The following is a 13,120-nucleotide window of genomic DNA, read 5'->3' on the forward strand; positions in this document are numbered from 1 at the left end:
TATATATATATATATATATATATATATATATATATCACTTGTCACCTCCTGGTCCGTATGGGGGCCACAGACCCTGCAGGGCGGCATGGGTTACTGGGGCGAAGCATCCCACAGAAAATATCTCCCAAACACGAAATACCCAAGCATTTAATAGCTCTTCTGGGCAGCAAGACAGAAAGTCCTGACGCGTTTCGGCAACAACATGCCTTGTTCACAGGTAAGTAAGAGCAGGTGTGAGTAAGCCAGTGCTTTTTAAATACACAGTCATGTGACTTCAATATCAAAACCCCAATTCCCATAATGCACAGTTCCATGTTAATAACATCCTGAACTGGAGCGCATAATCTACATATATCTGCAATAGCATTACAGGCGCTACAGTTCCAATGGAAATGACATGGTGGTGAACACCCCAGGACATAGCAGGAGCCGACTTGGGGAGGTGGTGGTCCCTGGGGCCGGGGGTCTGTGACAGACCACATTCATTGTTTAAACTTAGCCCTGGGGAGGTGGTGGTCCCCAGGGCTGTGGGGGGTGCATGGCATCCCCCTTCATTAAGATGAATAGCCCTGGGGATGTGGCGCTCCCCGGAGCTTGGGGGGGTGGGCGCATGTAACCCCCACACACATAAATTGTTTTCCCCCTGGGAGGTGGCAGTGCCCAGGGCAGCGGGGCATCTCCTGGCCCCCCTTATTTCACAATGTATTTATTCCTTCTGAGATGGTGTTCCCCAGGGCTGCGGGAAGGGCCACACAGCACCCCCTGCATTCACAATGTATTTAGCCCTGTGAAGGTGGCGGCCTCCCAGGCTGTGGGAGGGGTATGCAGCCCCCCAGCTTTCACAATGTATTTAGCCCCAGTTAGGTGGTGGTCCCTGGTCCCCCCACATTCATTAATTATTTAGCCCCTGGGAGGTGGCGGTTCCCAGGGCTGTGGGGGGCCATGCGCCCCCCCATATAATGAAAATTAAACCCTCGGGGCATAAAAATGCCCTAGGAGGGGGGCCCCTCATGCCCCCCTACATTATTTTTAACATGCTCCGGGGACCTGGCCCACTGGGGGGTTATAGTAAAACAAGAGCGGAGCCTGCAATTGTTTTTTTTTAAACTTTTGCCACAGATTCATGGATCAGGGTAGTTTTTTGCACTGGGAATCCTTCTGAGACGCCAGCAGAAAAGCTAAGGAGTCAGGGTGTCCCTACTGTGGCCCCTTTTCCTTTTCTTTCATTTATTTTTTGTGACCAAACTGAAGCTGAGTCCCAAGATGGCTGCCAACACTTCCTGGTTGAAGTGTTGGCAGCTGATCAGAGCACTGCATTTCCCTGCACGAGCTAGTCATTATTTGCAAAGTCGTCACAGCCAGAGATATACAAATTTGTATTTTCTTAAATTTCTCAACAACTACTGAACGGATTTACACCAAATAACAAAAAGCACAAACTGCAGAACAAAATCTAGCTTTCTGCTAAATTTGGTGTATTTCCGTCAAGCGAATCAAGCTGTAGTCGTGTTGAAAACTCCTATGGGAATTAACCTGGGAAACACACGTTTATTGACCCACAACGTTTCCTCAGCCCCCACTTAAAGGATCAACCGAAAACTTTCTGTGTGCAGCAAGAATTATCAGCACACTTTTGTTGGGAAAATTTCATGAATATTCGTCAAACGACACCAAAGATATAGGAAAGTCCAAACATGCTTTTTCTATGGTATGGAAGCATGGTCCTGACTATAACTACCTACTTGTGACCGCCAATAGGTAATATATTTATATATATATATATATAAATATATATATATATATATGGACCACCACCTCCCTGGTATCCTTGTAAATGTATATATATATAACATATATGTTATATATATATACTGAAGAAAAAAAACAAAGATTACAGGCACATTATATTTAGGCTCACTTTTTAAACAAGCAAAACCATAGAAATTCAACAGTTATAGTTAGAGTTATTTCAAGTAACTATAACTCATACCCTAAGGTACCTACAACTCACACCCCCACCATGCACAGTGTTTTTTAATGAATAATTTTAAAACAAATGTTACAGTGATAATATCATTGACATTATAAAAGATATCATGAGTGCTGTAATAGCTGGGGTAATTAGCAGTGCATGATGAGGGCATGAGTTATAGTTACTTTAGAGCACGACTTATAGTTACTTGAAATAACTCTAACAGCTGAATTTCTATGGTTTTGTACATTTAAAATGTGAGCCTAACTATAACGATAATGATATCATTACAGTTACAAATAGTTCTGTTGGATTGTGCACCTGGCACATGTAAACGTTGCCTCTGTTTAGACACACTCATTTCAATCAATCAGGAATTTGTAAAGCGCACTACTCACCCGTGAGGGTCTCAAGGCGCTTCTCCCCCCAAACAAACAAAAAATGACTTTCGAGCATTGCATTTGTTTATAATGCTCATTTGTTCGTATTTCTGTATTGTACGGTACTCTGCTGTGCCACCTGTAGCATACATGTTGTATAAAATGCTCTTAAAGCTGTTAAACTCCAATGACAAAATGCCAATAACAAGATTTAAAAAAATAGAAAGTCTGACCTAACTATATCTACACAGTGGCAATCACCACTGTGTAAAGTAGTATATTTCATCTTTCTTTCAGAATCAGTAAAAAAATACTTTCACAAATAAAGAGCTGCTCGTAGACCCATAAACAGCACACCTGACAAGCTCACCCTTGCACACTATAGAGTATGTTTAGCAAACATATCTTTAATGTGAGAAGCCCCTGGCAAACATTCAATGAGAAGGCCTATCTATTGATCTATCTATCTATCTATCTATCTATCTATCTATCTATCTATCTATCTATCTATCTATCTATCTGTCTATCTATCTATCTGTTAAGCGGTGGCCAAGAAATAGGGGATGTCCCAAAAGTGTGATTTCACGTGTTAATTACCATAGGAAAGCATGGTCTCTGATACAGAAAAAATGGCTAAGCATTACTCAGAGGTCATGCATTTTGTTATTTGGTGTGAATTTGTTCAGCTCTTTTGCAGAAATTGGTGTTTAAAAAGGTGCACAGGTGGTAATGAAGGAGTTAATGCTAGTAAAACGTAAAACGTTGGAGATATCTGGACTGTTGGTGTCCGGCTATGCTCTGATTGACACATTGAAAGTGAGTGGGTGGATTATGATTGGCAGGTCACAACATGGAGAATATGTTGTGGCAGCCATTACAGAGCTCAGGGACTCAATCCTTTCATCTTGAAAAACAAATCCAAAGCCACATAAAGGAGTAGGGTGGACATACCCTGACAGCCACGGCCATATGGGTGGTCCCACAGGTACCCATAAGTCAACATTTATAAACTGAAAAAAAGTATTTTGAGTTGTGTGTACTATGGTACCAGAAATTGGTACAGAGGGAGCCAGCAAGGTACCCCAATGTGGTACTCTGGTACCAGTGTTGCTACCACAGTACCAACAGTACTAAAAAAAAATAAAGAAAAAATAAATAAGGGTCTGGTTACAGAACAGACCAAGAAGCCAACTGCCATTGTGCAGGCTGTAAGCCATGCGCAGTGAGGGTTGGCCGCCTGCAGTGGGTTGGGTGCAAGTTCAACCCACTGCTGCACACAGCTGAAGGCTGCTGGGTGTTGAGCATCCATATGGAGTTGGGTGCGAAGCCTAGCAAGATGCCAAGTTCTCAGGCCAACTCTCTGTAGTGCCATGACAAAGGCCATGTGCAGGGGTGGGTTGGGAGCCCATGGAGTTTTGGTGCTCAGCCTTGCCAGAGGCCAAACCCTGTGGCCAAACACAGAGCCACAGTACTAGTATTTGGTACAGTGGAACCCAGCAAGGGCCCAACTGATGTACTGTGGTACCAAACAAAATAGAGAATGGGCTGGTCATAGATCAGACCCTGCAGCCAACCACCACTGTGCATGCCGTAGGCTGTATGTAGTGGGGGACAGAGCAATGATTGCCTGCAGAGGGTTGGGTGCCAGACCGAACAAAGCTGTGCATTGCTGAAGGCATGGGGGTAAGGACCTTCAAATATTGAATTTTCAGGTATCATGGGAGATGATTGAAATTCATCACAAATTTGCTACCACCAACAAATGTTGTAGTTTTTAGACAGGAACAGAGGTATGGAAAATGATGAACTAAGGAAATAGTTGGTTTGAAACAAGGTCACCATAACAAGATCAATGGTAGTACCAATATAATTTATAATTCTGAAATAAATCCTACATAGTTCTTCACAAAACAGAAGAGATAAAATCAGAGGGGGCATGGTAGTCTACCATTACCAGCACCACCACTATTCTCACCAGCACCGCCACCATTACTACTACTACCACTCCAACCATCTTTACCTCTCCACCATTAGAGTCAATACTGTAACCACCAGCATTTCCATTACTACCATCTTTAACACCACCATTATTAGCATTACCACCATCAACATTACCATCAAACAAAAAGATTTTAGGTCAAAACACCCACATTCATAATCTCAAACAACTGTTATCATGCACAAACACACTCATCATTTTACATCAACACAACCAACATCATACATTCACACAACCAAGGACAATACACTCCCCATCATACACTAACACAGGTACCATCACAAGTTGAGACAACCAACATAATACACAAACACACCCACCATTACATGCCAATATACCCACTGTCATCCATCCACAAAGACAACGTAGCATACCAAAACACAGAATAAAAACACAACAAAACAACAACAAACACAACTAAACAATGGAGTTCCCTACAAAAACTAAGTTGAAATTGAACTGACAATTGACTAATATATTAGCTAAAAAGTCAGGAAATTCATGATTTGAGGTGTGTGCCCCAACTTCACTGTACCAAGTCATCCCTAATTTCTATTCCCAGTTTACAGTGTTTGACATGTCACACATCGTTTCAATCTAAAGGTAAACACTACACAACATAAACATCATCAACTACACCTTGTGCCAACACACCAACCATTGTACTTCAACACAACAAGAATAAGACACCAATATACTCATCAAAGTATGCCAACACACCCACCTTCATACATGCATCAACCCACCACTATTTGGAAAAAACACCACCGTACGGCCACCCTTCCAACATCTTATATGATCATACACCCAGCCTTTTGCATTCAGCACAACCACCAGTTTACACCAAAACCCGTCCACCCACCCACTGTCAAATGCCCACACAGCCACCACAAATCACCTAAACACCTATCCTCCCAATCCCACCACCGTACAGGTACACATACACCTCATACACCCACATACCCATCATCATATGCCAACACAGAAAACATCATGCAGCCACCATTTACCTATGTTTCTGCTGCTTCACTCTAAGAACTTAGCTACACCATCATACGAATATGTCAAAACGTAATCAAGGACCTTCTCAAACACATCTCATTCAAAGCTTTTTCACGTAGTAAAAAAGAGTGGCAGTCATGGCTCACCTCGTATGGAAGGAATAGACACAACTTATAGAATTGTTAACAGGTGCTATGGATTCTGGTGACATCTCGTTCAATGGCCAGATTGTTTGTAAACGTCGCCAGAACATCAAGATGGCAGTACAGGAATATATTACACATGGCACCAGTTATGCATTTTTTTACATATTTATTTTAGTGCCATTATCCTCAAAACAATGTTTGTTTTTCCAAACATGGAAATTTTTATTGAAAACAGTATTTGAAATTTTTGACTATTTAGCTTGCTTGTAGTAAGAAGAGCACATTATTGTATTACGTACTTTAAAATGTGGTGGTTTTAGAGAAAACCTGGTTGAAAACAGTCGGTCCATTTGAGCTGGAGGTGCTGCCAGCAAGGCTGAGCTACGATTTGGTTCAGATTGCATTTTTTCATGAGTAGACTGCTGATTAAACCATAGGCCGTGGTTAAGCTCAGAGACTTCTGAAGCTGCTGCTGCACTTCTCTGGTAACAATGGGTCCTGATTCCTAAAGCGTTCATATTTTGCCTAGCTTTCACGAAGAGGTTTCTATTAAAATAAAGGGAAATTGTGTAGCTTTGTTGTGTGGTTTGGTCCTGTCATTTACGTGCGCTATATTACCTCCAGAATTACCTGGCGGAATGGGAACCAGACTGGATCCAGAACCCCACTAAATGAAATCCATATCTCACAGTTATGTGTGAAAGAACATCTTGTACTTCTGAAGTGCTGTCTTTTGCCACTCTATTTCACATCACAAACAACACGTGGATGACAGCAGAAGAATGCCTGTTACTTATTGCTTTCCTCTTGTTCGTCATTGCAGGTACGGAGCCCTTGTGAATGGTGCCCAAGCTAAGAAGGTGATGGCAATCCTCTGGATGTTGGCTGTCCTCCTGGGAATGATCCCCCTCTTCGGTTGGAACAACCTTCAATCTGTTGAAAGTGCATGCAAGGACCAAAACAGTGAGTTCTCACTACTGGACGTCACTCACTCATCAGCTAACAAGACGCTGACCTCCTGCCGAACAGTGGCGTGCTATTTTGAGGTGGTGGTGGACATGAACTACATGGTCTATTTCAACTTTTTCGGCTGCATATTGCTCCCTCTCGTGTGCATGATGTTCCTCTACATCAGCATCTACAATGTGGCCTGTAAGCAGCTGCGTCAGATGCGTCCCAAGGGTGGAGGTCCAGGCAGCGGTGGAAAGACCCAAGCCTTTCTCCTCAAGGAGATTCATGTAGCCAAATCACTGGCTCTCATTGTGGGGCTCTTTGCTCTCTGCTGGTTGCCCCTCCACATTCTAAACTGCCTGCCTGTTTTCTGCCCTGACTGCCCAAGGCCACCCATCTGGCTCATGGACCTGGCTATTGCTTTCTCTCATGCCAACTCAGTGCTTAACCCAGTCATCTATGCCTTCCGTCTGCGTGAATTCCGCAGGGCCTTCTCTGTGCTTGTCGGAAAAGCCTGTCGGCTCAGGGAAGGCTACCGGGATGAACTGACCAGGGTAAGCATGATGCGCTCTATGAGTCGAGAGACCAGCATAGTCATGCTATCAACCACACGGGACACGTGATGGCAAAGCATAGGGGCTCTCTTCTGATTATGCCCTATGATCACTGAAAGGATAGGATAGAAACCACATGTGCATGAAGCCAGGAGTTGACGACCACACAGAAGATGAGATGACAGTACCTGCTACCAAGAGCTTACAAAGCAAAGGTATATGTGGTAGAAGGACATGGCATCGAGGCTATCTGATAGGAGGCTATGACACCAAGCCTTAACTAGGCCTCTAGTATGATGGAGGCCAAATTCTCATCGATCTGCTGGATGCATGGTTGGAAGATATGGGGTGATTGCCTCAACACAATATCTACTGTTTACTAATTTATTTATTGATGGACACGGGTGGGTGCTTCTTATCCAAAAAAAGCTACATCATCCTGATACCAGTCTAGTAACCGCGAAATGTGAGCTACAACTCTGTCTATGGTAGCAGAGCTCCCTCTGCTCAACACTGGAGTGACAATATGCATCCCTTTTGCGTATAGGTCCCTCTTCTACAGTGGTGGTGGATGGAGAGAGAGGGAGAGACCATGTAGAACATCTTTACTCACCTTCAGTGTCTTGGTCAGTGGCACAAGCCCACCTCAGCAACCTGAGAATACACAAAGAATCAAAGTTCTTCTCACCAATCTGAGAATCTGCAGGATCAGGGAAACGGTCTACAGAATAAACAGAAATTCAGATTTATTCTAATCCAGCCGCCAGTACCTGGAGAGAGACTTCTTCTCACTCACGACAGAATACCGAGGCTACCAACGTTATTAGTGTTATTCTCACCGACCTGTATAGGAGAATCAGGGTTATCCCTACAATCAGAGCATGGAAAGAGATTAAGAGAATGCACAGGGAAGGGTAAGAGTTATTTCATCACCACGAGGTCACAGTTTAAACCTTCCTGATAACACATAAGGGACTGCATGTATTCTTACTGATCACACAATACATAGCGAATCAGGGCTATTCTTACCTACCAGAGGATACAGACGATTTCAGTGTTATTTTCACCACATGGAGTCAGAATCATTCTCGCTATACCGAAAATAAACAGAATCAGAGTTAGTCTCAGTCCCAACAGATTACAAGGGATCTAGAGGTAGTCTAACATGCTAAAGAATATACAAGTAATCGAATTGTTCTCAACAACCAGAAAATGCACAGGCATCAGAAATATTCTCATTCAATAGAGAATGCAAAAGGAATCCAAGTTATATTCACAGTGCAGGGTGTGCACCCAGGCTCCCAGAGTTACTCTTCCCAACCTAAGAGTTCCAGGGAATCACACTTATTCTCACCAATCACCGAGTACATGGGCATAAGAGTTATTCTCGCCGACACGGAATAACATATTGCTAACTTGTAGAGAATATACAGGAAATTATAGTTATATAGGAATGAGAGTTATTCCAACAAACTAATGAGTACACATCGGGTCCGAATTATGCTTCCAAATCTAAGTAAACAGAACCAGCTTTAGTCTCACCATCCAGAGAAGTCTCTGAGAATGGGAGCTGTTCCCTCGAAACTGTGAATGCGCAGGGAGTCATATTTATTTTCACCATTCACTTTGCACGTTGCATAACTTAGGCTAACATGGATATAGAGCATTCTGTCTCAATGCCTTCTTTATCTATATTGTTGTGAAAGAGAGGAATACAATGTGTTGTACATTATAAGAGCCTCCAGTCCTGCCTTAAAATCAGAGTTTGTGTCTCAAGCCGGGGAATACAAAGGGATTGAGAATTAGTCCCATCTACCAGATAGAACACCTAAATTGTATTTATCACCAGCGAATACTCTAATCCGATTTATTTTTACTAACCTTGGAATAAAAAGGATTCGGGGTTATTTTACACAAACCATAGAATGCACAGGAATCAGAGTTCTTATGAAGAACCTGTAAATACACAGTGAATTATTATTACTTTCACCATTTAAGGAACACTAGTATTTCACTCTCACATTTCAGATGGTGCAACGAATCATAATTATTCAAATTAACTTCATAAAAATGACAGGAAATTAGAATGAATCCCACCCACTAGAGAACACACAAAAGATCACGTTACTAATATCCAGCGGAAACAAACACATAGAATGAGTACTCATCACTTAGAGAATGCTTAGAGAATGCTCAAATAATTAAAGTGATGCTCACTATCCTGAGAATGCAAATGGGAACAGTTATCACAACAATCTTAAATCTTAGAGGAGTTCTAGGGAAAAGACAAAAATATGAGGAAGAGGAATATTTGCTGGGCACCCAGCACAGCTTAACTCCCAATCAAACAAGAGGCAGTTTCACGCTGTGGTATCCGTTGTAAGTGATGTTCGTTCTTATACTCCCACTAAATTGCTCTCAAACAAGCTTTAATGGTTCCTTAATCCAGTGCAGATCTTCTTCTTTCCATTTCCATTAGAACGTGGAAGTAATTTTTTCAGACCCTGCACCTTAGATCTGAGATATATGTTGTGGCAGTGGACTCAAGCGGACTGGGTTAATACACACTTTTTGGAATGGTACTACCACTAATGCACGTTGACCTCTAACAGACGATGTTATCACACCGCGCCACTGGTCAGCTTGCGGATTTCACCATTTAGACATTCTGTACTGTATGTGAAACATTAAACAACAAATGCATGTGATACCCACTTCTCTAGAATGGTCGTCCTGTCCAATAAACTGCATTTCTTGCTCCAGCAATGTTGGAAATGGCTGTTTTCATCTGGTCATAACATATTACAAATCAATATTTAAACATGGTGTCAGGACTAAGAATCCATTTTACAATGGTTTGTAACATAAATGTATTTAAAATCAAATGATGCAATTTCATACGTTCTTCTGTCTGGTAATTCCTGAGCATCTAAATCTGATCTTAATGTACTTTCCCAAATACACTTTGTATTGCCATCATTAATCTCCTAAATACAAGCAGCACTTCTCCTCACAGTCTAAATTTCTTATTTTTCTCTTTTCTGTTTTGATGTGTATCCTTAACTCTGTTCTAGCTCTTAGTCCTTTAGTAGAGTGCAAGTTTTCTCCCCTGTTTATGTTGATGATATCACACAACTAGTATGATATAAACATTAAATCAATGCCCCAATTGGTGTTCTCATCAAGGATAACTAAAACTAAGGGATCCTGCCATCTAAATTCGTGTCACCTCTCAAAATGTAGTAAAAACCCACTATTTATCTAGAAATGAGCTAGTTCTCATAAGCAATCATATAAATTATGTTTTTGTCTTTAGAATGCATGTCTCACTGAGAATATGCTATAATGATCAATTATTTACTGGTAATCTTAATTACTCCAAGTCTTAGGTTCCTCTATCACAATTTTTACTTTATGGGCAAATGTGCCTTATATAAGAATAGTCACAACTAAGCTTAAATTACACGTTTCCCATTCCTTCAACATGGCCCCACGCTCTTCCCTGTCACATGATATAAAAACGAAGTACACTAACGTCATAACCTGTAATATTCAAGCACCCTGTAAGGAATAGAATCTTTTTTTGTATGGTCACTCCTTCATTTTTGGCTTTGGACTAATGCTTTTGTAAAACTCGTAGTACCACTGGCTAACATAGGGTTTCACAAGCCCATGCTCTCTAAGTGATAAATTATATTTGGGACCACCTAACATAATACTCCAAGGTATAAAAGCCGATAATGCTGAAGTAAAATTTAAAGTAACTTTTAATTCAAAAATGACGTTAGAAAGTCACCACTTTCTTGCCCTAAAGTTCTAGTAGCTATTCTTACAGCGGTTGTCATTGAGACAGCCTGATGCCCTCCTACCAATAGTTGTGAATCACTCTCAGAAATGGGCAGTGCTTTAAATGGAAAAATAGAAGTGCAGGTACTCTGTACCAGAGTACCTGCTTGTTTCTGAGAAGTGCCGGTACTCTCCAATTAAAAGTATTACGTTTTTCTTGAGATATGCCGGTACTCTCCCTCTCAAAATAAAAAAGTGCCGGTACTCAGTACCGGAGAGTACCGGCCCATTTAAAGCACTGGAAATGGGAAAAAACAACTTTTGGTGGGAGGAGGTATGACCTCCTCCAGCAGGATGGCCAGAGGACTGTGACAACAGGTGGTCCAACTTCAAAGGGGCTACAGTTTCTGGCAAATGTGAGTCACACTGAAGCCTGCCCTGCCCTTTTTGTAGGTAAAGCGGCTGGCATCTCTTCCAGAGGGGGAAAACCCATTGGAGAACCAGTTTTCCAGGCAAGGTGGCTAATTATGCTGGGCAAACATCAAGGGTGAACCACAGCTCTCTCCAAGGGAAGAAGGATCCAGACATCTTGGATTGGGGAAAAGACATGCACTGGCAGACTTTTTAGTGCAAACCTCACAGAAAAGTATGTAAAAGTGGGTAGGGTTGCCCGATGGGAATACTAGCACCATTGACTAGTGAGTCCTCGCTTCCACACACTTGAAATGGGCATAAAAGTGGCACCTCTTCTCAGAACACTGCTGAACTCTGAAAAAATCGAAGAAGGACTGCACCTATGGAATCTGTGGACCTAAGAAAGAAAGGCTGCACCAAGAAAGACTGCACCTGCTGCACCTACTGACATGAACATCAATTTACCAAAATGCCATGAGTAGCGTAAGAAACATCACACATATTCAACCTTTACTTTCATTCACACATGCATACTTACACATACACACATTCCCACAAACACATGCTCTCACATAAACATACTCTCACCCACATAAAATAATATTCACTTTTAGTGTAATAAAAAGTTAGTTAAAAGAAAACAATGAAAGTGGCACCCCAACTGATGTCCATAAGGGCGAGCTGCCCTTGTGCTCCGGCACTAATTTTGCCACCTCTGAAGCCAGTGGTTGCAAAGGTGAGGTCAGGGGTCGCAGGGGGCAAGCCAGTGGTTGCAGCTGCACCCCCTGGCAACACTTAAATGACATCCAATCCTACTGAGCCAAGACAGAACCTCAGAAGGAGAAGTATTTCTCCTGCTGTTCAACCCATGAATAGAGCCCCAAAGGACTAGACCTGTTCCCACTTGTGCCAAGGACTAGCGAGTGGACTTCAAGGGCTAGTTGGCTAGCCTCCTAATAAACTTCATTGACACAAAAGTTTAAGAAGCAGTGCACTTGCAAAGTGCCCAGCTAACCGGTTCACCATGGACTTGACCTGGACTCCATTGGTGTCTAAAAGATTGAGTACTAGCCCGCAAGAGGTCTCTCTCACATTCTGGACCCTTGGATACTGCTGGGGTAAGTTCTTCGTTGCCATTTAATTGCAACTTGTGAGCCAGAGCCAAAAGATAATGGTTTTTGAACACCACGATGAGGCTCATGGACTACCACTACTTGCCAGAATCAAAGCTCATCACAAGATTGTGGTGGATTTGTTATTGTCATGTTTCTTACTTGCCGACTGTTTTGGTACTAATAATTGATTTACACTTGATTTCCTTTGAGCTAAGCCAGACTGTTCTGTGCCACAGCTACCCAGAACTGAGCTAAGGTTTAATAAAAAAAAAAACTAACTGAACCTGATTTGGATTAGTGATTTTATTACTTGGTGAGATCTCACAAACAACCCAACTGATAATCCATTTTTCTCTCACAACCCTTAATTTAAAGTCGAAAAACCCCATCAAGTTCGTAGGGATGTGAAACCTGTACTGTGATGGGTTTTTTTATCTTCAAATTCAAATGTAACAAACAGAGCATCAACCTTCCAAAAAGGCTTTTTCTGTCCAAATAGATTGACAGTGTTCTGCATACAAATATGTTCTTCCATGGAAAATGGAGAAGGATAAAATAAAAGTGAAACTAGATAATTTGAAGAGTGAAATGCCGAAGCAGCTTTAGGGGCACATGGTGTACTTGGGGTCAGAGGACAACATTGTTAGGGAAAAACTTTACAATGTACTCTGAACACAGAAAGGCTCCCAATTCCCCAATGTGTCTGGCAGAATAAAAAGCCACTAAAAAACTTACCTTATATGTAACACATCTGCCATGTCCAGAGGTTCACAAGGTGACTTGTGCAAAAACTGCAAAACT

At 42.0% G+C, this 13,120-nt stretch overlaps 1 protein-coding gene across 2 annotated transcripts in view; it reads left to right on the plus strand.

Annotated features, from left to right (window-relative positions):
- Positions 1 to 9,712, plus strand: part of LOC138304377 (adenosine receptor A2b-like) — a 30,409-nt gene extending 20,697 nt beyond the window's left edge. For both annotated transcript variants that reach the window (XM_069244368.1, XM_069244369.1), the window contains exon 3: positions 6,323 to 9,712. In XM_069244368.1, the coding sequence (XP_069100469.1) occupies positions 6,323 to 7,073 (751 nt within the window). In that variant the 3' untranslated portion in view covers positions 7,074 to 9,712. The remainder of the gene's footprint in view (positions 1 to 6,322) is intronic.
- Positions 9,713 to 13,120: the final 3,408 nt, after the last annotated feature.

This window comes from Pleurodeles waltl, chromosome 7 (assembly GCF_031143425.1).
Source record: "Pleurodeles waltl isolate 20211129_DDA chromosome 7, aPleWal1.hap1.20221129, whole genome shotgun sequence".
Classification (NCBI taxonomy): domain Eukaryota; kingdom Metazoa; phylum Chordata; class Amphibia; order Caudata; family Salamandridae; genus Pleurodeles; species Pleurodeles waltl.